The following is a 27,234-nucleotide window of genomic DNA, read 5'->3' as shown; positions in this document are numbered from 1 at the left end:
AGTACTGCAGAGTGACACACTCGCTTTAAATATTTAAAATGCTGTGCAGATGTTAAATTTAACTTGTTGCTTATCACTGCTGCTTAGTTTATCAGAAAGGACTAAAAGCAGAACGCTATGACCTGCCCAGAGCCCAGACCAGAAAGAAGAGCAAAGTTACAAAGGCATGGGCGCTCGAAAAGCTTTTTAGAAGAAAAAAATTTCAAACTGGGGAAGTAGTGAGTTTTAGTTTTGGAAAGCATTATCATTCCAGCAGCTAGTGTTTCTTCATCTGCCACTGTTAAGTATATTAGAAGAGGAAATCTGAAAAACAAACCAAATCTAGACACACACATTTTCCACTTAGCAACCCCCTCCCCAATTCCAACAAACAAACAGCTTTGTTTCAACAGCATTTTATTTCAACAGCATGGAAACAATTCCACCCCAAATGCACACATTTGAAGTATCCTGTGGAGTTATGTCCTGGATTTCAATAGGACTCAGCTAGCCTGTGTTCATTCGTGCTCTTTGGTGATGAGCTTGCATGCTATTTTAACAGAGAAGCCTGACCTTATTTGGGACAGAAATCAGCCCGAGGTCAAAGAACCGTGTCAGCTGTTAACTATTACATTTTCTCTTCATCACCGCACACATGCTCTCCGCATTCTCAACCCTCACCATCTATCTGTGCAGCAAATCCAGTACTGTTCTTACATCCCAACAGTGCTGGGTCAGTACATACCATGGTCCCTTCCCAGCACCTATATCCCAACATCAGTTCACAGCCCACACCTGCATCTCCACATTCCCCTGAACTGCTGAGGCCTCTGGCACCTTCCGTTGTCCAACATTCTCCTTGCCCTGATCTGTCTCAGGCTGCATCACCCCGACATGATTCATGCTGACCAACAGCTGTGGAGCTGCAGTTGGCAGGAGGGATGCATGGATACCGACTTCACGGTGACCTGAATTCTGTCGCAAAACAGTGGCTAGCACATGGCAAATCCATGCCTACCGAGACACTTAACCCTTATGAAGCTGTCCACGCCATGATGGTGGCGTTGCTCCTCCCCCAGGGCTTCCGACACCCACCAAAGCCTCACGTCGCGACCACCTCTGCTAAGCTTCCCTCAGGGCTTCCATCCGCCGAGCCCAGCGCCGCATCCCCGCCGCGGAAGAAGCCGCTCTCGCCCCAGGCCGGACCAAAGGAGAGCCGGGACCAGCGGAGCGGCAGAGGCGGGAGCGAGGGAAAGGCCGAGCGGCACCCCGCACGCCTGCGCGCGCTACCTCTCCCCTCCCGCATACGGGCAGGACCACCGTGGGACTGGGGGCAGGGGGCGGGGCGTCCCCACTCACTGCCGCCCCCGCGGCGGGGCCCCTGGCCGCGCTCGCGCTTTCCGTCAGGCGGTTTGTGACGTCAGCGGTCGCCGAGGAGCGGAGCGCAGGTGCATCCGTTTCCTTAGAGCGAGAGGCGTTAGGCGCAAGCGCCTCCTGTCGCCGCCGTCTGCCGGTGCGGAGCGCACCGGAGGGGTCGGATTCTTTCCCAAGTGCGGGTGTCCGGCCGCCTGTGACAGTCCCTACGCTACAGCGTCCCCGACGGGAAGAACCGCAACGGGGCTGCCGTGGCTGGCGTCGCTAGGGGGAAGCACGGCACCGGCAGACAGGGCAGAGGTGCGGCAGCCCCTTCGGCTGCCAGTGGCACGGGAGGAGAACCGGGGAGAAGCGGAAGGCGGCGGCATCTCGCGGCGGCGACGCCGCGCTCCCCCACCCCGGTTTTGCTTTCCCTTTCGGCGCCGCCTCCCCCCGAGCGGCAGACGTTTATTTATTTGTTTCCTGAAAGGGCGGGGGAAGACCGGAGACTTGCGCGGGGAGGACGCGCCAGCTGGCGGGAGGAGGGCGCGGAGGCAGCCCCGTCACGGAGGAGGCGGGGAGGAGGAGGAGGAGGAGGAGAAGAAGGAGCAGCGGCAGCAGCATAAGAAGAAGGAGCTAGCGCGGAGCCTCGCCTCGCCGCCCCTCCACCGTCATCGTCTCGCCGTCCCTGGCCGCCGGAGGTACCGGCGGCCGCCCGTTCTCATGATGGCCTCAACTACCACCTGCACTCGGTTCACCGATGAGTACCAGCTCTTCGAGGAGCTCGGGAAGTAAGGACGGAGCCCGCGGGGCGTGACCCGCCTTTGGGGGAACGGCGCGGGGCAGTGGCCTCGGGGCTGGGGACTCGGTGTGTTCGGCAGAGGTGTGGGGGAAGGCTCCGTGTCCTCCACGGACTCGGTGCGTGAGCCCCGGTGTGGGACGGCCGTCTTAGCGACGCTGAAAGCCCTGCGGGGTGCCTCGCTGCGGAGGGGCAGCGCTCCGGCCCTACCCCCGGGCGTGATTTGCGGGGTGGTGGGTCAAGCCCGGTTACATCTGGCAGCGGGGAGCTGCCCTCGGCCTGCCGGTGCGGGAGCTGCCTTGCGGTTGTCTACTACTCGGCGCTGTCAGCGGGTGCCCGCCGGCTGAGAGACAGGCGGGCCGGGCGGGGCGCCCTCCAGCGGCGGGGCGGGATGCTGCGGCTCCCGGCACCGATCGCCATGTTGGCAGCCCCGCGGTGCGCCGGTATCAGGGGAGGGACAAAGGCAAGGGTCGGGGCCTCCGCCGCTTTGGCCTGGCCATGTGTGTCGGCCTCGGGGTAAATATACCCCCCTCAGCTCCTCCCTTTCTCCACCTAGCTGCCGGCGGTTACGGGCAGGGAAGGGTTCAGCCATTCGGCTTTACGGCTTGGACCCGCCGTTCTCATCGGAGTTTAATGTTCCGGTGAATAAAACCTATACAGAACAGAGTTCTCTGAAAATCCCTTTTTTATTTGCTTAATTCTGCCGGCAGCCCACCTCTCGCTGAAAGCCGCTGAACTCCCCGCCCCGTGCCGGTAACGGCAGCGAGCCGCGCCGGTCGGGCTGACACTTTGTCCCTTGTTGGTTTGCAGAGGGGCGTTCTCCGTCGTGAGGAGGTGCATGAAAATCACCACAGGACAGGAGTATGCTGCCAAAATTATCAACACCAAAAAGCTTTCGGCCAGGGGTGGGTATATTTTAACCTAGCATTTACTGCCCGTTCCTCCCCCCGTCTCGTTTTAGCGTTCTTGTGGTAAGCGGTAAATAATAAAAATAGCTAAATGATTCAATAAATATATTAATACTTTTTTATACTTAAAAAAAATATTGGGTTGGAGGTTTTTTCAGTTCCTTGGTGCTTGTGGTTTTTCTGATGTCACATGTTTCACGGGTTGGCTGCATGGAGGTCTCAGGTTGCTGTGATGTGTTTCAGGAAAAGCTGTATAGACACTGAGCAATTGAACGTAATTCATGCCCTTCATTTTGTATCTGAATAACTTCGAATATAATTTTTAAAGCCGATTATTTTTTTTCTTGAGGAAGGATGGGAAAGAATATTTTCAATATAGCTTTTATTTTAAATATTATAGTTTGGCTGAATTCTGCATTTGCATTACGTTTAAACGTAAACATCGAGGCCTGTCTGGCCACGAATGCATGAGAAAAAGAGTATTCCTACCTTCTCCTAAACTTTATGAGAAGAAAATCTTGTTAAGGAAGAAAACTACCATTTTATGGATTAACTGCTTGTGAAGTGAGTCTTTGTGATGAACTGTTACACTGTTACAATCCAACCCTAAACCTGCTGTGCAAGCTATTTCCTAGATACTCTCAGTATCAGCCAATATGCCTATGTGTTACCTTTGAGATAAATATACTGCAAGTTACTCTTGTTAAAGGTGAGCTGTCAATTACTTGTTAAATTGAAGGATGACGAGGGATATGGGATTATTCTTTCTGTGTTTTGGTATGAATTTGTGTTGTGGTAAACACCAGTGAACAGTGTCAAGCAAACGGTGTCAAGAGTAGAAACCTCTTCATGGCCTGGTTTGCTTTTGGCACAAAGGAATCGCTGCAGGCAAACAGCAGTTTGGATTAATTCAATAAATTTGCTTGCAAAATATTACATATGACATTATGGCACGTTCTGGTAACCTGCTGCTCACTGTTTAAGATCTTTCAACATGGTGTTAATGTTCTTCAGCTGATGAAAGTTTTGTGAAAAATTACTTTTTACCTTTATGCTGAACTTTAGTCTTTATGCTCTCACTGTGAGATTTGTTTGCCTTTATTTTTCAAATGGTACTTGAATTTGAAATTCCCCTCTGGAGTTAGAGGTTTAAAGGGAGAGAGGTTTAAAAAAAGGGTAATCCTTGAGATAAAGCATTTGTACAAGTTTGCTTTCTTTTTCTTTTAGCACAATAACGTGATCTGTTTGAATTTTGATGTTCAGACATGCTGTGTGATCTCATAGATCTTGATCGGGTTCTTTGTGTGACGCGAGGTTTCATGTATTGGGATAAATCTTGAAATGCTAGGCTAAATTAATACAAACTTTTGCCTTCCTCGGAATTCATCGTTTGGAACATACCCTATTTAATTTCATACTGCTTTGACTGGTCATACAGGACTGACCCAGTGCTTGGTGTGGTCTGTGCATGAGCAGAAGCCGATTTGGGAGAATTCCCACAGGGATTTTTCTACAGGTTTAGCATATAAGCCCATACAGGAAGGGGTTACGCTTTAAAGCTGGACTGCAAGCTTATCAGAACATGTGCGATGCCATGTCCATGAATGCAGGGGATGTGTTCCATCTGTGTTTTCTGAGATCTCCTAAATATTTGAGGTTTTTCTTATTTGCTAGGATGTTGGGTTTTTTGTCATGGTTGGTTTTGGTTTTTAGCTTTTTGAAAACTACTGCACAGCACTTGAAGAGCAAGTTTCTTGGAGAAATTTTTATTCGGTAATTATTGAATTGCAGAAAGGTTGGTTTTAATTGCACTTGCAGTGCAAAACCCGAAGATTAAAAAGCCTCAAAGTGTGGTACTTGCTCCTGGCTGATAAGAAGTATGCAACTTATAACTAAGGTACTGTTTGTCGACCTATATTGCAAGTTTACTTGTTCTCATATCTGAACTGCTTCATGACAAGGTAACCGTCTACTTTTGTGTTTAATACTTCTGACTTGAAATACCAATTATCATGCAAATCCAGAGGACTGCTTGTTGGGTCAGCTTCATCTGTGGATGAAGTTAAAGGGTTCTTGGCTTGGAAACGTGTATCCCTTGTGCAGTGCCTGGCTCTTTGGGGGTCTTCTAAGCACAATGTCAAATCTGAGCCTACTTTCTTGCAAGATTGAAAGGCAGGTTCAGTGTACAATATGGAGGAGTCAAGCTTTGAAAATAAAAGTTCTCTAATAGGCTTCATAATAACCATAACAATACTTGTCTTCCCATCCCTCCTTCCCTTCAGCTGTAAATGTCCTTGGAGATCTATCTGAATCCTTTACTGGTTCTTCTAAACTGACGAACTCATCTGGTCACAAACTTTGACCAGTGAAGGTGTCTTCTCATCTACCTCCTTGTATAGCTGCAGGGAAATGTCAGACTGTGTGTGTAGAGAGGTACGTGCTTTGGTTTTGATCTGGAGGGAAAGGATATGTCCCCCATTCTAGCAGAGGTAACCTTTGTGCTTTTAAGTTGATGATCAGTTATTTATGTCTGCAGTGCACTTACCTACAAATCAGGAGTCCAAACTGGAGTAAAAACACTTGAAAAGAAATTGCAGTTCTAAAAATTTTCTATTTTGGTGGCAATTCTAATTCAATGTGTTTCTGATTTTTAGTAACAGAAATCATAAATCCTTGCAACTGAAATCTCTTCAAAAAAAGCAAAACCCAATTTGCTTATATAGAGTAACGTATATTCCCTTCTTAAAGTACTCTTCAACTGCACTTAGAATGTCTGAGCTTTGACTTTGTGTTTACTAAGTCAGCTGAAATATTAAATCAGTATTAGAACATCAGCAGCTAGTTTTTTATCAATAGGGTATTTTCCAGACAAGCTTGCACAATTGGATTATGCTGATGATTTTTAATAAGGGGGTGGATGGGATGGAAGAGGTATACAACACTCGTCCTCACCCCTTCCCCCCCCCTCCCCCTCCCCCCCCATGAACTGCAACAGTGAACAAGCACACAGAAAATGAAGAATAAAGTGAAAAATGTATGTTAGCTGGTTCTGGGCTCTGTGTTGTTTCAGCTGATGAAGTCATCAGGGTTTTTCTCAATACTGAGTTTCTAAAGTGTTTTAAAGTGTTTGGGCTTCTCTGTGGTGGTTTTTTTTGTGTTGAAAGTGGTGTAGATAAAATTCCCTCACCCTGTCTGTTCCAAATACCAAATAATTAACAAAATATATTTTTCTTGGTTTTGTCATTACCTGTTTATCTTTTTTATTTTCTTGTCTGAGAGTCTTCTGGCATTGATCCACGCTGATTTCCTATAAAGAAATCACATTTTTCTTAACATGTTTTGGCCTTATTTTTGAACTTAAAAGACAAGTGTTTGCTCTTCTGATTGCACTTAAAAAGATAAATTACTAGTATATTTTCATTGGGTGTAACTTTTGTGAGTAACTCTTACTGACCTTTTCTCTGCAGTGGCCAAAGCACTGTGCCTTTGGCAATTTGATTTGATGGCATCTATGAGAGAAGGATGATGTTCTAGCCCAGTTCGTTTTCTAGGGTGCTTTTATAAATGCTGCCCAGACATACCTCACCCAGCCCTTAGATTGCTGTGGCAGGAATATGAAAAGCATCGTTCGTGGGTGGGGGCATTTTTAAGAGTAATGTAAGAATCAGCTGGGTGTTATTGCCTCCTTGTTTGCTGTTCTCTTAGCTTTCAGGGACCAGCTGTTCCATTAGCTTCAGTCAACTTCTGAGCTTTAAGCCTTGGAGGCTTCACTGGTTATTTATCTTCCTTGAAAGGAAATTTCCCAAATCTTTTTCAGCATCTTTCTGTTCTTCAGAAAAAAGAGTATTTTCCATGAGGTTGTAACTGCAGATGCGAGACAAGGCCAGAGAAGACTAGAGGAATTGTCCTTCCCCGAAATAAGCTCTGATGGGTGAGGAGGCTGAAAACCCTAGCTTCTGGAACAGTATTTTAGGGGCAGTATTGAGTAATCTTACGGTGGGAAGGGTATTTCTGTGTCTAAAGCTGGCTAAGTAGAGCACCTCATGACCCCTGAAGTAATTTAAATCCCATTAGGGAAATGAATGAAATGTGATGTATGTATATAGGGTGGTATTTTGCAGTGTATTTTTCATGATGCAAAGAGAATGTTTTGTGATGTGTTGCTAGAACAGCATTTCTTTCAGTCAAATAGCCTGGGTCAGCCAGGGCCAGACATTTTATGGGAGAGCAATCTCTAAAAAGGATTCCTGTACTCCACAGGAGGTGAAAATCTTCCTGATGTAGCTAAAGATCTTAATGTCTGAAGTAGACATTTACCTTTGCAGGTTTATTACAACGTGTGTTTGTAATGCTAATTTTTTGTTCTTTAGTACATGTTAAATTATTCTCCCACCTAGGACTGTATCCTTAGGGCGCTTAGTTGCCAGTGAATCAGATTGTGTCTTTGTGAGGACAAGAATTAAGCTTGGGATTTTAGGTGTCATCTTAAATATCTTGCTCTAGCCTGCTGTTCAGGTCAAGAAGCAAAATGTTTGTTTTCTTCCATGTGTTAAGACCTTGTTTTTAAAAACCTGTTTCCATAGCCTGTAAGAAGACTTACCTGCTAGCATGTGGCAGCCCTTTTCAAAGGTTTGAACTTGTCAGTTTAGTCCTGGCATTCTTTTCGGTTTGGTATAGGTGTTATGTTTGGATATGTTTGTTTGTTTGTTTCGATTGCAAATTACCATAATGTAGCAGGCTCCTGGTTCTTATCAGTGATAAAATTGAGTCCATTCTACTGAGCTCAGAGTAGTAGAGAGGACTTGTGAGATTATTTAAAACGGCCCAATACATCATATTTTTGTTTTGGTGTTCTATTTGGAAGGCTTATAGCTTTTGTTATATTTCGGTTTTACTGAAAATCTGTCAAACTTTAAAATACCACAGAGAATGAGGATGTTCAATCCTTGTGATGAATGCAGGTTGGTAACAATTTATCCTAATAGCTTAAACTATATTTGAAATTATTTTTCCTGGTAGTCCATAGTTAAATTATCCGTAGCAGATACTACATGATTTTGATAATGCCACTTGTGTTTTTCTTTGCAAAAGATTTATTTTCTCTCTCCATTGTGACTTTTGTTGAAGTAATGAAGGGAAGTTCATCATCTCACTGATGGGCCTTAAATAAATTACTTCAGAATCAGATCATTGCTCTTGTTTTCAGTAAAGCTTGTTGCTGATACGCTGTCTGGGAGGTACGTGCTAGAAAAAGTTAAAACTGTGGCACACGTTTTAATGTATTCCTACATGGAGGAGGAGGGAAAAGGAATTCTAGTACACCCTGCTGCTCACACGCATCAGAGAAGTGGCCTTGACATGTGGCACCATCATTTGAAGTGATGCTTTAAAAACAGTGCTTAGAAGCTATCCTGAAAGCAGAAGTTTGTGGACATGTACCTGTTGTTTGCAGTGGACACATGAACAAAAGCCAGTCTGTAAAACAGCTAGGGGAGGTGATTGTGCCCCTGTACTCGGCATTGGTGAGGCTGCACCTTGGGTACTGTGTCATGTTCTGGGCTCCTCACCATACGAAGGACATCAAGGTCCTCGAGCGAATCCAGAGAAGGGCAGCCAGGCTGGTAAAGGTGCTGGAGGGTGAATCCTATGAGGAGCGTCTGAGGGAGCTGAAGATGTTTAGTCTGGAGAAGAGGAGGCTGAGGGAGGAACTTATCACCACCTACAGTTACCTGAAGGGAGGTTGTAGAGAGGTGGGAGATGGTCTCTTCAGCCAGGTGACAGGTGATAGGAGAAGGGGAAATGGCAAGAAGCTGTTCCAATGCAGGTTGAGATTAGATATTAGAAAAAAATTTTTACTGAAAGTTACTGGGGTCTGGAACAGGCTGCCCAGGGAGGTGGTTGAGTCACCTTCCCTGGATGTGTTTAAAAAAAGGGTAGGTCAGGTACTTAAGGATATGGTTTCGCTTAGGACAGGAATGGTTGGACTTGATGATCTTAAAGGTCTTTTCCATCCTTGTGATTCTGTGAAAAAGGTGTTTCCATCATCTGTCACCTGAGTTTGACCAAGCTCAATGGGGGATGGAACACATAAGACATTTTTGACTACGTAAAACGTTTTTCTGTCCCACTCCAAGACAGTTAAGCATGCCTAAAATGATAAATCAGTTGAACATGTCTTTCCCTCTTGGGAGCTTCCTACCTTCTCTTAACTGCATTTCACCACCACTTTGGTCTGGACCCTTTCTCCGCTTTTAGATCTCTTCCATCACCTAAATGCTAACAACACAGGGATTCCTGGGGACTGACTTGGCTACTGCCTTCCTGCCATTTTCTGTCAGAAGTTGCACATCCTGGCACTGATGTGTGTTCACTTACTGCATGCTGAAGACTTCAGTTGCACATCTGAACAGCTCTGCTTTCAGACTCCCGTTGGGAGAGAAGGGAGAACTAGATGCCGTGGAAGATACGAACATTTACTCTGCTCCCACTTCTGCATTCTGGTACTGAAATCTGGCTGTCGTGTTTTCCTCCAGGTCTGAGAGAAGTCATGTTCCCTGGAAACATTTTACTACTTACTTGCAAATCATACTTCCAAATGACAGCTTTAGCTAAAATATGAAAACAAGGGACACAGTGATAAATGCTTAACCTTTAGCAGGGACGGGTTCTGTCTGCACATGATACTGTACATAGAAAAGGGTGGTTTATGTCTGTTGTGATTGGAAACCGCAGGTCAGCTGGGGTTTTTAAGTGCCTCACATCTGTCCTCATTGACAGCAAGGTAGAAATACCCATGTTTCTGGAAGATCTGAGACTGAATTCATCCTGCATCTGTTTTCAAAGCCTCTCTTAGTCTTAAAACCTGAAATAAACATGGCAGTGTGATTGAAAGTCCTACTGCATGTAGGCAAGTGTTTGTCCAAACACTGAAAATTATTTATTTGCTTTGTCTGGTTGACCACTGCTGTGTGAAGTAACCTCTGCTGCTTTTATTTACACTGTTGTGATTCCAAAGTTTGTGTGGTAAAACCATGACAGTTTTCTTTTTGGATGGTGACCATTTTGGCTATTACTTGGATGATAGGAAAGGCTTCTTTTTAAATTATTATTTAATTGGGAAGTGCCTACCCTGATAGATTGAAATAAAAGTTAGCTAAATATTTACTAATGTAAATACTGCCAAAATAGCATTTTTCATGTATCCGTCCTTCATTCGACCTCCTGAGAAATGTAGGCCAGGGTGTTTCATGTGTTGGTTCCTACTTTCTCCGTATACGTTTATTGTGCATTTGTCAAATGCTTTGTAAGGATATTTTGGGGTTTTTGAAAAGATTGTGTGAAAAACTTAAATTCCTCTGTTCATTGAAAAGGTTAGTAGAGAACAAAACCCTAACTTAGAGATGATAGTTTCTTTTGTTTATTTCCTTATTGAAAATAATTCCGCCTTGAATTTGATGAAACATCTGTAGTGTTTTCGAGAGACACAGAAATCCAATCTGTTTATTCCTTGAACATGTTGAGCTTCATGTATATTCTTGTGTGTGTGTTTGTGCAAACTCTTCCTCTGTTTAATCATACTATTACGGGAAATATCTGTGTGATGTGGGTTTAGTATTTTCTTCCAGGGCAGAGAGTTGTGCTATTACCCAGAGTCGTTTTCTCGATTGTCAGCTTGTTTTGAAAAGCACTGAGTTTCAGTTGTTTGAATTGGAAACCTCCTTTTAAAGCTTTGCAGCCCTGATAATTCCTGTTGCATCTGATTGGAAGCCATAGGATATATTCTGCTGAACTCAGTTTACTTCATTTCTCTTGAATCTGTTGCTTCTGTAGATGACACTGGACAGAGGCACTAGCTATAGCCAAGAGCCAAAAAAATGGAGGCAGGAGGTGATGACACATGACATGAGTTAATGTAAATTTGCAAACATATCTTAGCCCTGTGTGGTGGTTTGGCCCTGATATATATCAGGAGGCTTAGGATTCAAGATAAGGACAGAGGGATCACTGCAATTAGTGCAATAGGCAAAACAGACTCAATACAGAATAAAGGAAAACTAGTTTATTACTACTACTACAACTACACACCTAGTGAACCAGAGTCAGGTAATGAGAAGTGCGGCCAGGTCTTAAAGCATCTTCCCCTCACCCGTCCCTTCTTAGCAGACTTAAACTTTATCACGATTTTACTCTCTTCTTTCCCTTCCCTGTCCCCCCCCTCCCCCTGCCCAACATGGTGTGGGGAGGGGCAGGGAATGGGGAGTGGGGTTCCGGTCAATTCCTCATAAGCAGCTTTCCTCCTCCAGATCTTAACACGTCTACTTCTCCCCCCCGCTTCATTTTTTCTCAGACTTTAATCATACATTTGCTCCCTTCTTACCCCCACCCCCATTGTGGTGCAGGAAGGGGTGAGGAATGGGGGTTTTCAGTCCATTCCTCCTGAGTTGTTTTCCTTCTTAGCTGAGGGGGTGTTCCACACACACACACCCTTCTGCAGCACTGTGAGGTCCCACCCACGGGAGACAGTCCTCCACAAACTTCTGCAGCGAGTCCTCTCTATTGGGGAGTCGTCATCTCACCATGGGCCTCGCCACGTCTCCCTTCCACGGGGTGCTGACCTTTGGGCCCAGACTGCTCTGGCCTGGTCCCCCGCAGAGTTACAAGTCCCCTGGCAAACCTGCTGAGGTGTGGATCAGTCTCTTCACAGGCCGTAGATATTTCTGCTCCCTGTCCTTATCCATGGGCTGTGAGGGGACACTCGCTCCACCACCCACCCCACCATAGTCTTCTCCATGGACTACAGGGTAATCTGTTTTTCCAGCACTTGGAGAGCCTCATTCTTCCCCCCCTGCTCCTTTGAGCCTGGCCTTGGTGTCTGTGCAGCTTGTTACATCCTCTGATTCCCTTCTCTGGTGGCAAAATGCATCTGCCTGCAGGTTTTTTTCTCTTAAAAGTGATTCCCAGAGGCGCTGTGACCATTGCTGATTGGCTCGGCCTTGGGCAGCAGTGACTTTGGCCTTGAATTGGCCGATGTTTACTTTCTGGGGCCTGCAGAGAGCTTCTAGCTGCTTCTTGCAGAAGCCGTCTCTGCAGCACAGCTATGCAGAACTGAGACATTCCACCCCTCGCCTCTGTGAATCATGTATATGAGAATTGTCTTTAAGATCCCAACAGAAGTTCTCTACAATTATTCCACCGCCCCGCTATGTTCAGTCTGTTCTGCCCATTCCCTCATCCAATTTGTGTCCTTATCTGAAATTCCTTGTGCCCCATGTTGGGCGCCAAAAAGGACTGTGGTGGTTTGGCCCTGGCTAGAGGCCTAATGCCCACCAAGCTGCTTGCTCACTCCCCTTTTCAGCTGAAAATGTAAATTTACAAACATATCTTAGCCCTGATTTAGCTTTTATTATAATCCAGGGCCTCTTTAGTGGTGATCAAGAAATATAAATTGTGCTACGGCATATATTTATTTATTGTAATTAGGTTTTTAAGCCTTGAGAATAGTAGTTACTATGCTGAGCAAGCTATTAGAGATGACTCTATGCAACTTGATTTAAACTGCTTGTATTTGGAAAGGACCTTATTCTACCTGTGAGGTAGCTTCTATTACGTGAATTCCTGACCTTTTGTAAGGAGAAAGTATTTTGCAGGAAATTTTGAGAACAGAATATGCAGACTTAATTTGAAAAGCAAACTCCAAAACTCTTCAAATTAACAAAGCAGGTTTTGTTTAATAGTGGAAATGTGATACTGTGGCTACTTGGTAGTCAAGGTGGAACACTTCATCTTGTGATGGGAGGCTTTTTAAAAGTTATAATTTTTTAGTTAGTGGTAAAATAATACACTGTGACAGCAAGTTAACACATACTGGTGGTGCTTTCCAAGAGAACTGTCAGGCATCCATAAAACCAGAATTAATTTGTTTTGACAGTCACTTTCACCTTGAACGTAGAGCATGCTTGTTGGGAAGTCCAGTGATGGTCGTGTGGGTTTTTTTTTTCTCAAATAATTAGATTGGATTGTCAGTTGAACAGCTTCTTCCCCATCCTAAATATAAGGACTTCATTATTATTATTATTGCGCAAGAGTTCTTGCTCTGCCAATGCTCAGTTGGCAGAGGTGTGGAAGGCACAGCTGTGGTTACATGCTACTGGATGTAGAGCTTCACGCAATTTTTAGTCATAGATTACTCAATGCAGAATTAAAACGCTCCCAATCTTATCTAGAAGCAAAAAAAAAAAAAAGGGATGAACTGAATGTTTTCTGGATTGAGCAACTGTGTGCGTGAACTTTGACAAATGCAAGGTATATTAAGGAACGTATCAAACCCCAATGGTAAAGTTAGTTCACAGTTGTTAGGTGTATAGTCTGCAGGCAAGTACAGAGTCCTTCTGAACAGCTTGTCTGGCCTTGATGGCCCCAGCTGGCAAATCTCCTCACCTGTGAAACTGTAAATTGACTAGTACTGCATTATGGGCAATGCACTGGGTCACTTTGCAGAAAGCCGTCTTCCCCACACTCTCCCTTTCCTGTGCTATGATGAACAGCATAACTTGCCCAGCAAGGAAGATCTACAACCCTTGACGGAAGTGGAAAGGATAACATAGTTCTACTGTGAACTCTCATCCTCTTAGCATGTAAGAAGACAAGAACCTTAAGATTACAGTGTCGAAGCTCATCTCTGGCAAGCAATCTAGTGCATGTGTTTGCAGAACCTTTGTTCCTGATTTAATTGTAGTCAGGAACTGCTTACTTGTAAATTTTCCGCAGTGTGACTGCAAGTGTTGCAGCAGCAGTCACGTTGCATATTCATGTTGCTGCATGAACAGATGGCGTTCCTACATAATATCCATATTTGACAATCTGATGGGATTTGCCAAGCCTAAGCTTTCATTTAAATTTTAACCTCTCGAAGAGATAGGTCTGTGATTTAATCAGTCAAGGGAGATCTTGAAGTTACTTGTTTTGTGTAGTAGATTTCAAGCTAGCACTTAGTTATGGTTTGGGAGACTTCTTGTCTTTTGTAAGCTATTGCTCATTAGAATAAGCAGTCACCAAATTCAGAGATTTCTCTTGAAACCCTTTTTGGTTGGCTGATTTTATTCATACCCTTCAGTAAAAGAAGATGTATTTATATTTAGTTAAAACATCATGTAATGCGGACAGAGTTCTGTTGCTGTTGGTTCTGCCTTGCAGGGAGGGTTTTGTACTGTAGAGCAGATTCCACCTTTTATATAGAAAGATGCCACATATGTTAAAGTATCTCCAGCATGCAAGTAAATTTCAGTGCAGAAAGCAACCTTCTGAAATTACTTTGTTTTTGTTACTTATGAAACACTATGAAAATACAAAGCTTGCCTTGATGCTTTTCCTACTATGTACACTGCTTTTAGAATGTAATGAGACTCAGATGTAAGGTGTATTGCTTAGTATTTGCTTTCCTTGTGTGGCATAGACAGCTATGAAACTGTAATTAGGGTTGCATTGATACATGTGCATGGGACTAAATACCCTGAAAAAACATAAGGGGGAAAAAAAACCAAACTTTTTCAGGTTGGCTTTTTTTTTTTAGTATCACCAGCCCTAAATGGGGAGGGGGTGGTGATGGGGAAAGAGTTTTTCTGTACTATGTCTGCATCTATTTGTGGTGTTCTTGCCAATATTGATCAGCAAATCTTAAAAACATTTGCAGTTGTTCACTTTCAATTAAAGCCTCCCAGTATTTTTTTAGTACTGGAGAAGCACAAGATTTATATGAATATGGGTGCCAGTGCTGGATGGAAGAGCTTCCAAAACCCAGTTACACACTTTACAAAACCCAGATCCAGCAGAGCTTGTGTGTATCCAGACAGTTTGTTTGCTGTAGGAAAAATGCTTCATGCTGAAGTTCCTTTTAACTGAAGTAATTTTACTTGTAATGATCATAAGAATTGGTGTCTTGAAATTTTGGTTAATTTATGGTTAACGTGATTTATCTACCCAAATGAAGTAATGAATTGCTTTCAATACCATGTTAATCAAACCACGTTTACTAATGAGATTAATCTTTCTAGAGCAGAAGTTGCTTATGTGTGGTCTGTTCTACCCTCCTAAGGTGTTAATATTACAGATGTTTTGGGGAGCAGATTGATGATGCAGCTACCCTTGTATACTAATGGTGGTAAGCTCAGCCTCTCTCTGAGATGCCTTTAGGAAACCTGACAAGGACTCAGAAATTAGATGTATTTAAAAGCTATAGTAAGTGGAGGTAAATTTTAAGTCTCAAAATCATGAAGTTTAGTATTCCATCGACATTTTTTCAAATTAGTTTTATTTTGCTTACAGGACCATCTTGTAGCTATATAAATCATAGTCATTACATTTCAACAATGTTCATACTCCTTAGTGTACAAAATATTTGTCCTTTAAATAGGATTGATTGCCCTCCATCCCCTTTTAATAGGATTCTTCTGTCCCAAACACTTGTTGGCTTTAGATAGTTTTGAATCTTGGGGCTCATTTACTGATGCTCAAAATGAAAGTGAAATTTAGAATGTTTGTGGTGGTTTTTTGTGTTCAATGATCTGTTTTCTTTTCCCTGTTGCACATAACAGATTCAGTCTAGCTAAAACTGGTACCTTCCACTTACAAATCAATTTATCCGCCGTCAGATTTCAACACGGTAAGAGACAATTTCAGCATCTATCACCTGGGATAGGCCTTAGGTGAAAAATGGCAAATGAAAGTGCATCCAAGGTGAAGTTGAGTCCTTCAACAGAGTAAACAGTCTCATTCAGTACCTTAAAATTAACTGGCGAGGGGCTCACTTCTTTTGGCTTTACCAAAGAGAAAACTGCACTCTTGTATTACGAAGATTTTTCTCATTTACAGCCTGAGTTGATCGATGAACAGGGTTTGTTGGCTGTACATTGGTTGCTCTTCAGAGAGCTCTCTTCATCTTTCATCAGTGTATTTATCAAGGATTATCTCATTTACGTTATTTTTTAAGACCAGTCTTCCTTTAGCTTCCTCATGTAAGATAGACTTGCCATTATTATGGCAATTCTTCCTTATGCATACTCCAAGATCATTTTAAAAAAAAATCAATGTCCACACATGGATGTTTGAAATGGAGTATTGGAATTGGTTGGACAAAAGAAATCAGGTGAGGGCTGCAGGCTGGCTTTGGTAATCCCCTCAGTCTGGGAGGATTTGCCTGGTAAGTTCACAGAAAACAGCAAGTTGGGGGGAAGTGTTGATCTGCTGGAGGGTAGGAAGGCTCTTCAGAGGGACCTGGACAGGTTGGAGATTGATGGGCAGTAGCTGACTGGATGAAGTTCAACATGGTTCAGTGCCGGGTCCTGCTCTTTGTTCATAACAACCGTAGGCAACACTACAGGCTTGGGCTGGAAAGCTGTACAGAGGAAAAGGATCTGGGGGGTGTTGGTTGACACCCACCTGAACATAAGCCAGTAGTGTGCCTAGGTGGCCAAGAAGGCCAATAGCATCCTGGCTTGCAACAGAAATAGTGTAGTTGGCAGGACCAGGGAAATGATCATCACTGTTTAACTCGGCTCTGGTGAAGCCGCATCTTGAATGCTGTGTTCAGTTTTGGGCCACGCACTACAAGAAAGACATCAAGGCCCTGGACTGTGACCAGAGAAGGGCAGCGAAACTGGGGAAGGGTCTGGAATGCAAGTCTTATGAGGAGCAGCTGAGGGAACTGGGATTGTTTAGCCTGGAGAAGAGGAGGCTCAGGAGAGACCTTAATGCTCTCTTAAGCTACCTGAAAGGAGGTTGTGGTGAGCTGGGGCGCTCAGCCTCTTCTTGTAGGACAAGAGGAAATGGCTTCAAGTTGTGCCAGGGGATGTTCAGGTTAGAAATTAGGACACTCTGAAAGAGTGGTTGGGCATTGGAATGCGTTGCCCAGGGAGATGGTGGAGTTACTGTCCCTGGCGGTGTTCAAGGAAAGATTGGATGAGGTACTTAGGGACATGGTTTATTTAGTAATATAGGTGGTAGGGGGATGTTTGGACAAGATGATCTTGGAGGTCTTTTCCAACCTTAATAAATCTGTGTTGACAGAATCATTTGACTGATTGAGACTGATACTGAAGGAACTTGTTCAGTCATTTCACTCTGGCTTTCCATTTCATCACTACCTTTCCCTTACCCATTTTATCAGTTTCTGACCAATTTCAAAATTAGTTTGGTGATCTCCGTTTCTACTAATCCTCAGTTGTCTCATTTTCCTTGTTTCTTAAACGATGGAGCTGTGCAGGAGGCAGTGAACCCTGCCTGGAAAAATTGCCTGGAGTAATGTTTTAGAGGATTTTGCATACTGATTACTGGTTGGGTATCCTTCTATTTGCTCTTTTTTGGTTGGTTGGTTTTTGTGTTGTATGGTGTTTGGTTTTTTGTTTGCTTGTTTTTTGGTTTTGGTACATTTGCTCAAGATGGGACATGTTTGAGCCCGAAGTCAAAACCCAATTCGTTCCATTGCAGGCATGTTGTTCAGTTTCTGTCACAGCAGCTTTCTACAGCCTGCCATCATTTTCACCTCTGTCCAAGGTTGAGTGGAAACTGCTGTGAAAATAGCTCCACAAAATGAAGCTAAATGAGGAATGGTTTCTGTGGAGTGTTGACTCTTGTTTTTGCAACCACAGATGCTCATCTATTCAGCAAAATGGCTGAAGAAAATGAAAACTCTACAGATGTCCTTAATAGCATCTTAGCTCTTTGTTTAAAGGAGGATTGAATTGATTCACACACTAAATAAACCAAAACACTTTGAAAATGTTACTAAATGTTACTAATTGTTCAGTCAATAAAATACAGCCTGTAAAAATGCCTAACTAGCTCAGTAAGGATTTGGAGCAGATTTTCAGGTGTATTGCGTGACCATTTATTTTTTTCTCTTTATTGGTCCTTTCCTGTAATATTTCCCGCACTTCACTTTACAGACATCTGGCATTTCCTAAAGCTGTGACGGTGGGCAGCAGAAACTTCCGGAAGTTTCCCTGAACAGGGAATTCCTGAAGTTTCCCTGAACCTCCAGTTATGTGAATTGCACTGTGTGTAGTTCTCTTGGCTGGTTTGTATTCACAGTGTTTCTGAGGAAATTCTGGTAGCTACCAGTGAATCTTTTGGGAAGAGGCCTGGGATGCTGCTTGTCCTGTGTATGCATGCTCTATGGGGTGAGCAGAGCTGTGGTGAGTGAGTCAACTCGCTTCCCTTGGCTTTGGGAATTTGATGCCAGTTTCAATCCCATGGTAAAGTGTATCCAGAGCTTATGGAAATAAGGGCTAAGCAGGCAGGTTTCAAATCTCAAGCTCAGTGTCTTTTTGGATTAGAAAAGTTCATTTTAATTCTGTCAAGTATCTGTGATCTGGTATTGAAAAGGAGGTGATTTTTGCATAACTTGACAGTGGTTGTGTATTTAGGTATAGAGGTAAATGTAGCAACTAACATACTGAGTTTTCCTAACAAGTTTAAGTGTTTGTGCAATCAGGACTTGGGTTTGCATCTGTTGCGTTTCCTTTCCTGCACAGAAAACAGTCTTTTTTAGTAAAAACTGTAAACTATTTCAGCAGTGAACCAGAAAGCTTCACACAAAGCCGCATGCTGCTTGGCATAACCTTTTTTGTTTCTATTTGAGTAGTGTTTTTACAAATACAGGAGGTATGTATTTAAATGAATGGAGCATTAAGCTTCCTTGCTCTTGAAAGTATTTACATTGATTGACTGATATGACTTTCTAAAGTAATAGTGTGTCCCTTGATGCTGAGTTACTTGATAAATCTTAATGATGATCAATCAAAAACTGATGCTAGACAGATTAAAAAAAAAACCCTCCTAATATTATTAATAAGTGTTTTGATAGTTTGTTGAGACTCCCTGCCCTTGATCATCCTTATTTAGGAGGAGGAAGGGAAGGAGATCTCTACAAGACTGTAATGCATCCTTGTAGGATGTTGTATAGAAAGGGGGTGTTCTCAGCATACTGATTATTTCTTTGCCAAGAAAAGCATGTTTGAAAGAACCATTGAAGAAACTTCATCAGAGAATGTCAGTTGATGATGATTAAGCTAACATGCTGTATTCTGCAACAGTGGCAGATATAACTCTAAGCAGTCAGGAAATTCCACTCCTGGGCAGTAATTTTTTTTCATCTGCTGTAACATGATGTTTAGTCTAGTACCCATATCTGTAGCAACTTTGGGTGAAGTAATAGAAGGATATAGATAGTTTCAGTCTGTGCTATTCACATATCCTTCTCGTGCATGCTTATGACACCAATTTTGTTAAAGTATTAAATAGCTCCTAGTTTTGAGCACCATTGTTCTCCAGCTGGTGCTTGAGGCTGTTTATAAAACAGGCCTCTGGGTTTGGCATGTGTAGGTTTCGGTGGGGGTTCGTGTTTGGAGTATTTTTTATTGAGATTGTTCTATCTCTGAGATTGGGCCCTTATAACCTGATACAAGGTAATCTGGTGATTTCAAATGCTGTCTTTTTCATATGGTTCCTTTTGTTTGAAATGTGCTTGTTTTCCTGTTATGGAAATAGTAAATTGAACAAACTTCTGTTAGAAAAATCCTCTTAAAATGCATGCTTATTTGAAATGGATGTGCTTAGGTTTTACATGTATTTCAGTTCTGGTATACGTTTTGAACCAAATAATTGCATGTACAGCATTTAAGCACCTGAAATATGCAGCTAGTAACACTGCAAGCTAAGCTTTATCAGAACCCTTCTTGAAGCTACAGGTGTGTTTCTGACCTTAAAGTTACTCGGGTTTTATTTTACATTCTTGTTCTTTGAACTTCAGTCTGCTCCGATACTGCAAACATATCCTTAGCACGTGGTAGTGTTTTCTGAAGGTCGCTTCTCTTCCGCGGTAGCATTTATCCATTCCTACCAGAAATCCACACTGCTTTAATTTTAATTCAGCTTTCTGAATTTCCATTTTAACCTATATATAACCACCTAGGGATAATACGTGGGGTGCCAGCCAAGAGATCTTCTGGTGTACGAGCCCTGCCAGATAGACAAGAAAGATCTTCTGGAGAAAAGGAAATATTGGCATGAATGATAGTCACTAAGAGAGAAAAGTTCATTGTTATTTTAAAGAATTAAAAATCTGGATCAGGGAAGGGGAAGCTGGTTATCTTATCTGGAAAGTGACATGTTCATTTCACCTGTGTTTCATTGGTAGTTTTTCTTTTTTTGAGAATAGAAAATGCTGTTCTGGCCTCCCATTATCCTAGCATAAAAGCTACAGAAAAATGCATTGAGAAAAAAATGTCTGCTGCTAATAGAGTATTCATGAGTAAACCATTAAAGTTTTATCTGGGGTGATCTGTCCTCAAAATATAAAGCAGAATAAGTCTGCAATATAGTTACTTCTTAATTGTAGATTTGCAGCAATACTTTTGCCTGGTTAGTTTCTCCATGGTTCCATGAGACTTTCTATGAAGCATCTCAATAAAATGGTCTGCCGCTACTTCAGCCTTATCCTCATTAAATAAATTGATGTTCTGTGGTGGATTGTTGAGTGACAAATATTGCAAATTCACTGGAATTTCTTCCTTAATGACTAAGCTTTCTTGTCTACTATAAAAATGAATGGCTGTGCAGGAATGAGCAATGTCGTCAAACCTGTCAGCAAGTTCTCAGAGTTGGTTTGAGTACTTGTAATGTTCTTCATTTAATTGACTTGGAGATTTGCAAAGGTTGATTATGAAAGGGGAGAAGGGAAAATTTAAGATGAAGGGAAAAATTAGCTTCCTGGTTAGCTGTGCAAAGGCCTAAATTATCAGTCACAGTTTTATAATGCTTGGTTGAAACATAAACCTTTGTCAGCTTCGGGTTTTTTTTTTTTTTTTTTTTACTGTGCAACTAAATAACTTATTGAAGAATCTGCAAACCTTTTAGAGTGTTTGGAGGTTGAACTAAAAAAAAATTAACCCCTCCTCTATTCATTTGTTCTGTTGTTATTACCTGAATGTCACTGGTTTTCTTATTGTCACCCAAAGGAAAAAAAAAAACAAACCAAAACAACCCACTAACAAGGAAGTCTAAAATGGAAACATTTGGTGTTTTGACAAATGGCAAACAGCAATCATTGTAGCAGTTTGACAACACGTTGAAAATTTAAAATAAACCCCAAAACCAGAAACCATAGTCTTCTTGAAACCTTATGTCTTCCTCTACTTCAGCAGTGGTAGTTAGAAAGCTAAGGTGTGCAGCACCTTCAGAGGTCCTGCTAAAGCAGGTAGGCTAGGCATACAGATGGGTCTTGAATATCTCCAGAGGAGGAGACTCCACAACCTTCTTGTGCAGCTTATTCCAGTGGTCTGTCACTGCGGTGGTTTAGGCCTGGCTGGAGGCCGGATGCCCACCAAAGTCAGTCTATCACTGCCCTTTTCAGTTGGACAGGGAAGAAAATATATATTGAGTGGCTTAGGAGTCAAGATAAGGACAAGGAAGAGATTATCCTGTAATCAACAACATGGGCAAAACAGACTCAACACAGAGGGAAAGAAAGAAAACTCTCTAATTTATTACACTACACTATGCACACAGTGAAACCAGAGTTGGATAATGAGAAGCACGACCAGATCTTAAAGTACCTTCCCCCACCCCTCCCTTCTTAGCAGACTCCACTTCAGTCATGATTTCATTCCCTTCTTCCCCCCCATTGTGGCACAGGGAGGGGCAGGGACTGGGAAAATGGGGGCTTTGGTCACTTGGTTTCCTTCTTGGAGGTGAGAGCATTCATTCCACACACCCTTCCCCGCTGCACTGTGGGGTCCTGCCCACAGGAGTTCCTTCACAAACTTCTCTACTGAGAATCCTTTCCCACAGGGCTTTAGCTCTTCACCAGCTGTCCTAGCGTGGGTCACTGCTATGGTGGCAGTAATAAATCACAATGTCTCTCAGTCCCAGTCCTCGATGGGGTCACAAGCCTCCCCCCAGCAAACCTGTTCTGGCACAAATCTCTCCCTTGCTCATCTCTGTGTCTCGGTCTCTCTCCATGGGCTGCAATTGCTGGCAGGGGCTTGCTCCAACACGGGTCACAGCATCTCCTGTACGTCTCCACCTGCTCACATGTGGGGCCTCTCCACAGGCTGCAGGTGGGGTCTTAGCCTTTTCCATGGACTGCAGGGGAACACCCACTTCACCATGTTGCTGCAGGGGCATCTTTCTGTCTGGCACCTGGGGCACCTCCTCCTCACCCTCCCCCACTGGCCTTGGTTTGCACAGCTTGTTACATCTTCTTACTCCCTACTCTGATGGCAAAATGCAGCTGCTTGTGTGTTTTGTCCCCCCCCCCCCCCACCCCCCAAATGTGATTCCCAGACGTGCTGTGAGCATTGCTGATTGGCTTGTCCCTGGTCAGTAGCAACTCTGGGCTTGAGTTGGCGGATGTTTACTCTTCAGGGCCTGCAAAGAGCTTCTAGCTGCAGCCCCCTGTTCTCTACTCAGCACCCAGCTATGCAAAACTGTGAAAGTCACCCTCACTGTGAAAAAGTTCTTCCGCATATTGGTGCAGAACTTCCTGCACTTCAACTTGAAGCCATTGCCCCTTGTCCAGTCTCCACAGACCACTGAAAAGAAGCTGGCTTTTTCCTTGTGTCCCATACTGAAGATATTTATAAACATTAATAAGATCCCCTTTCAGTCGTCTTTTCTCAAGGCTGAACAGCCACAGTTCATTCAGCCTTTCCTCATAGGGGAGATGCTCCAGGCCTTTAATCATCTTTGCACCCCACCACTGCACTCTTTCTAGAGAGATCCCTGTTACCTTTATACCAGGGACCAACGCTTAGTATCATGCTTGTGTTGCACTCTTGTGGTGGGCTGTGCTTGATGTAATCATAGTGATACACAGCTCCTCTGCTGAACTGTTTTTTTCTGATCCATTGCCTCAGCAGAATTACCTTTAAAGAATAATTTGTGAAGCTGTTGGGTTTATACAGTTGCGCAGTGCCAGTAACAGATGGGGAGGCAATGCTATTAAAATGGCAGATGGCTCTCTGGTACCCTCTGCCAAAGAGATTACAATAGAAGACAAAGTATTTCCTTTAACTTTTGATTTCTGAGGTTTCTGTCATGAAATAACGTTACATTTTTCACTAAATCCGGAACCAGATAATTGATCTTGGGAAGACTGTAAAAATTTGTAGTGTAGAGAGAGGGCTGATTTCAGAATTGTCCTTTGTGGATTAAAAAAAATTAAATCACTACATGATGTCAGTAATTCTGCCTATGTGTTTGTAATGCTCACTGTGTCCTGTGTAAGACCAAGTGCAAGGTGGAGGATGATCCCTTCACCAGCTTCAGTTGCATCCAGGGAAAGTTAGAATTGGTAGTGGCATGTGACTGAAATCTGGACTGTAATACTGACAGGTGACAGACTGTAAAACTGATGTTTCCATTCCTTTCTAAAAAATACATTACCTATCTTGAACAATTACTTGCACATTTTGCAGGGCTGGAATGATGTTACACAGCAAGTGACCACTAGAAGCTTTCTTTTTACGAGGGATGTTTTTAGAGTAAATCTCAGATGTCTGATTTTTCTAGTGTAAATCGTGCTGCTCTGTTAGCTGGAGAATTAGTACTTTTGGTTGGATTTTTTGGGTTGTTTTTGAGGTCATGTTGGTAGATTTGAAATGGGACATTGGATTTATTGTATGTAGTAATAAAATAAATCATCTCAAGTGATGCTTTTCCACTCACATCTGGTCTATGTCTAGCTATTCTTAGACCAGAAAATTACTATCTGCTTTCTCGTCCTCGAGCTGCCCTAGGCTTTAGATTTTTAAAAGTATTTTCTACCAGGCTATTTAATTAATTATTTGCATAGAGCTTTCAATGAGGAATTTTAATTTTGAAGTGGAAAACCAAAGCTAATATCTTCCCACCTATAGAATACTGGTAATGTGGAAATCTTCTGTGTTACATAGGATTCTCAGTAGTAGCTTGGAAAGAAGGCTTACTTCAAGAAGATGATACGTGCTCTAATTTTTGCTGAACACTTTGGTGACGGTGCTTTTAGTACTAGAGAAATTTCATGTTAAATAATGTTAAAGATCAAACTCTCAAATGGTAAAATCGTGCAATTTAGGAAGCTGTAGATTCTGGTTCAGGGTGATAATTGTGCATCTTGAAACCTGTGAATAATCCATGGAACTAAACATACCTTAAATCTGCTTGTGTTTACATGCTCTGCTAAATCATAATTTCAAATCCATTTTAAACCTGTAATAGTGATCACCTTGTTTTGCTCAGCAATTGCATAGTTCTAGTAAAAGCAAATGTGCACTATTACTAGCACAGGTAATTACAGCATGTGATAGATTTGGCAGATAGTGCCAGTTGGTAGTTTTACTAATTTGAAATGCAACAATTTATATATCTCTATCACACACATAACAATTATTAGGGTAATTTAGACTTCAGGGATAGTATTTTCTGTTTACTATAAAAATTGAGAGGTAAAGAAAGCTAGCGTGAAATTTATTGATGGTAGAATGGAGCATCTGAAATAGTTGTTGGTTGTTTTTTTTTTAATAATAGTACTGAAAACCTTACTCAAAGGTGTTCCTTAACTAAAAAGCCACATGGTAGGTTTGCTATTGAGAAGAAGGACAAGAAATGAGATTGCTGTCCTTGGATCATTACACGGGTTAGTTATTTTTTTAGTCTTGCTGCCAATACGGCACAAACATGACAGTCCCAATAAACTTCACATATAAACACATAAAACCCATCAAAAAGTCAGAAGGGCCAATGTGTACTACAGGATGTCTTTGGATTTGCAGCTCTGAGTTTTAATGATGCGCAGAAGGGAATTGTAGGCTTCTGGTTTAGCCTAAAATGTTTCAAAACCAAATGGTTAAAAAGTCATTTTATTTTCAGAGAAGACCTGCTTCTGGTGTCTATGTAATACTGCATTAACCTGTGATAACTTCTTAGTCTTTATTTTCGTATGTCATGATAAAGCATTATTCAAATGGAATAATTTTTGTGCCATTAGCTGAATAGAAATAGCCTAGAGCAATATTCAAAGCATTTCATCCTCTTAAAATGTTGATCAACATTAAAAACTCTGAAGAACTAGAAGTAACTGATGTTGAAAATGCTAAGTATTTTTTAAGTGGTTGGGGGATAATGGTGAGGAAAAGGTGAAAGATTGCTTTGGTTTTGTGTTAATATTTCTTTACATTTGGCTCGCTATATTTAAAATGACTGATATTTGACCATCTACAGTATTCTTTAAACACTATAATGTTCTTATTTCTGACAGATTTTTTTTTTCTTGGGGGTGGAGGAATAATGCACAGCTTAACTGCTGCAAAATCTTTCTTTGAGATCCGAGCAGTGCTACTGCCTGGAATGATGTGTTTCTGTTTGTAGCGAGATTTGAGAGTGATGCAATCCCTGTGAACCAAGAAGGTATGATGCAGAGATTACCAAATTGATCTCCTCTTAATGAAAAGCTGAAGTAGGATGCTTGCCATGGTTCCTAGCTCTTGGACCTGCTGCTACAGAGATGCTCCATGTTCTCTGTGAAATGCAGATCTTGTAATGCTTGTTCACCTTTCTCAATGTCTTTGTGTGTTCCTGAGAGGATTATCTCTGCTTGATAAGCTCCTTAGTTGCTCTGCACAGGCCTTTTGCTTCACAACTATTCCCTCAAGATATTTATAGGTACAGCATTAGCAACATATACCGCCTTAGAGGGCTGAAATGGATATTTATATAGGGTTTTACAGGCTAATTTGACTGCTAAGGAAACTAAGCTATTCGTTGTCTTTAAGCAGGATGCTTGTATAGATGTTCAGAGTTTGATGGGAATACTTGTTTCTTGTGAGCCCTGCTACAATTTCCACCTTGCTTTCTGCATTTCTATGTCCTGCCTGAGACAGAGGCCACTTGTGAACATACAGAAAATGCAGCAGGAGAAAAGAGCAAATAGAGGGGGTGAGGATGGAACAGGAGTGAAGAGCTTTTTACTACTTGTGATGTTGGAAAGCTGTGAAAGCATATTAGCTGTTCCGCGTTCCTTATGATGCTTTGCCATGGCACTAAAGAATCAATCTTCAAAGTATAGAAAATGTCCTTGTGCTGCAGTTACTCTCAAGAACACATTCATGCTAGAAGGTGGACTGTAATGCAGAAGGGGTGTTTTTCTGCTATAGTTACTGAGTGTATGTTTATATATGCCATGCTTTCATGAGAAACCTTTGGAAAGGTAAAAAAGGCTTTTTGGGTAAAAAACTGGCTGGATGTCCGGGCCCAAAGAGTTGTGATAAATGAAGCTAAATCCAGCTGGAGGCTGGTCACAAGCAGTGTTCCCTAGGGTTCAGTCCTGGGTTCAGTTCTGTCCAATATCTTTATCAGTGACCTGGATGAAGGGATTGAGTGTTCCCTCAGTAAATTTGCTGACAACACTAACCTGGGAGGAAGCGTTGATCTGCCTGAGGGTAGGGAGGCTCTTCAGAGGTATCAGAAGAGGCTGGATTGATAGGTTGAGACCAATGGGATGAGCTTCAACAAGGCCAAGTGTAGTGCCCCTGTACTCGCCATTGGTGAAGCTGCTCCTCAAGTGCTGTGTTTAGTTTTGGGCAATGCACTACAAGAAGGACATCGAGGCCCTCAAAGCATGTTCAGAAAAGGACAACCAGGCTGGTGATGGGGTTGGAGAGCAAACCTTACGAGGAGCAGCTGAGGGAACTGGGATTGTTTAGCCTGGAGAAGAGGAGGCTGAGGGGAGACCTTATCACTGCCTACAATTATCTGAAAGGAAATTCTAGAGAGATGGGTGTTGGTCTCTTCACCCAAGCAACATGTGATAGGACGAGAGGGAATGGACTCAAGATGCTCCACGGCAGGTTCAGATTAGACATTAGGAAAAAATTCTTCACCAAAATGGTTATTGGGCATTGGAACAGGCTGCACAGTGAGGCAGTTGAGTCACCACCCCTGGATTTATTTAAAGGATGGGTAGATGAGCTGTTCAGTGATATGGTTTAGTAGAGATGGGTATGGTTGGACTCGATCTCCAAAGGTCTTTTCCAACCTAGTGATTCTGTGAGAGGTGGCTGTATTCAAATTAAATTACCCTTTCTGGATGGACAGTAAAAAGCATCTGTAACAGGTAAGAATGACAATACCTGAAAAGGCTGCTTTACTGAAATCCAGAAATTA

General features: G+C 42.7%; 1 protein-coding gene across 3 annotated transcripts in view; it reads left to right on the top strand.

Moving 5' to 3' along the window:
• Window positions 1–1,916: 1,916 nt before the first annotated feature.
• CAMK2D (calcium/calmodulin dependent protein kinase II delta) overlaps window positions 1,917–27,234 on the top strand; it is a gene marked incomplete at its 3' end in the record, with an annotated part of 165,735 nt that continues 140,417 nt past the window's right edge. For all 3 annotated transcript variants that reach the window (XM_084264020.1, XM_084264021.1, XM_084264022.1), the window contains exons 1-2: window positions 1,917–2,123; window positions 2,942–3,036. In XM_084264020.1, coding sequence (XP_084120146.1) covers window positions 2,056–2,123; window positions 2,942–3,036 — 163 coding nt within the window. In that variant the 5' untranslated portion in view covers window positions 1,917–2,055. The remainder of the gene's footprint in view (window positions 2,124–2,941; window positions 3,037–27,234) is intronic.

This window comes from Gallinula chloropus (genome assembly GCF_964237585.1).
Source record: "Gallinula chloropus genome assembly, chromosome: 4".
Lineage (NCBI taxonomy): Eukaryota > Metazoa > Chordata > Aves > Gruiformes > Rallidae > Gallinula > Gallinula chloropus.
The sequence above is the reverse complement of the archived record's forward strand: the minus strand, read 5'-3'. Positions and strand labels throughout refer to the sequence as shown.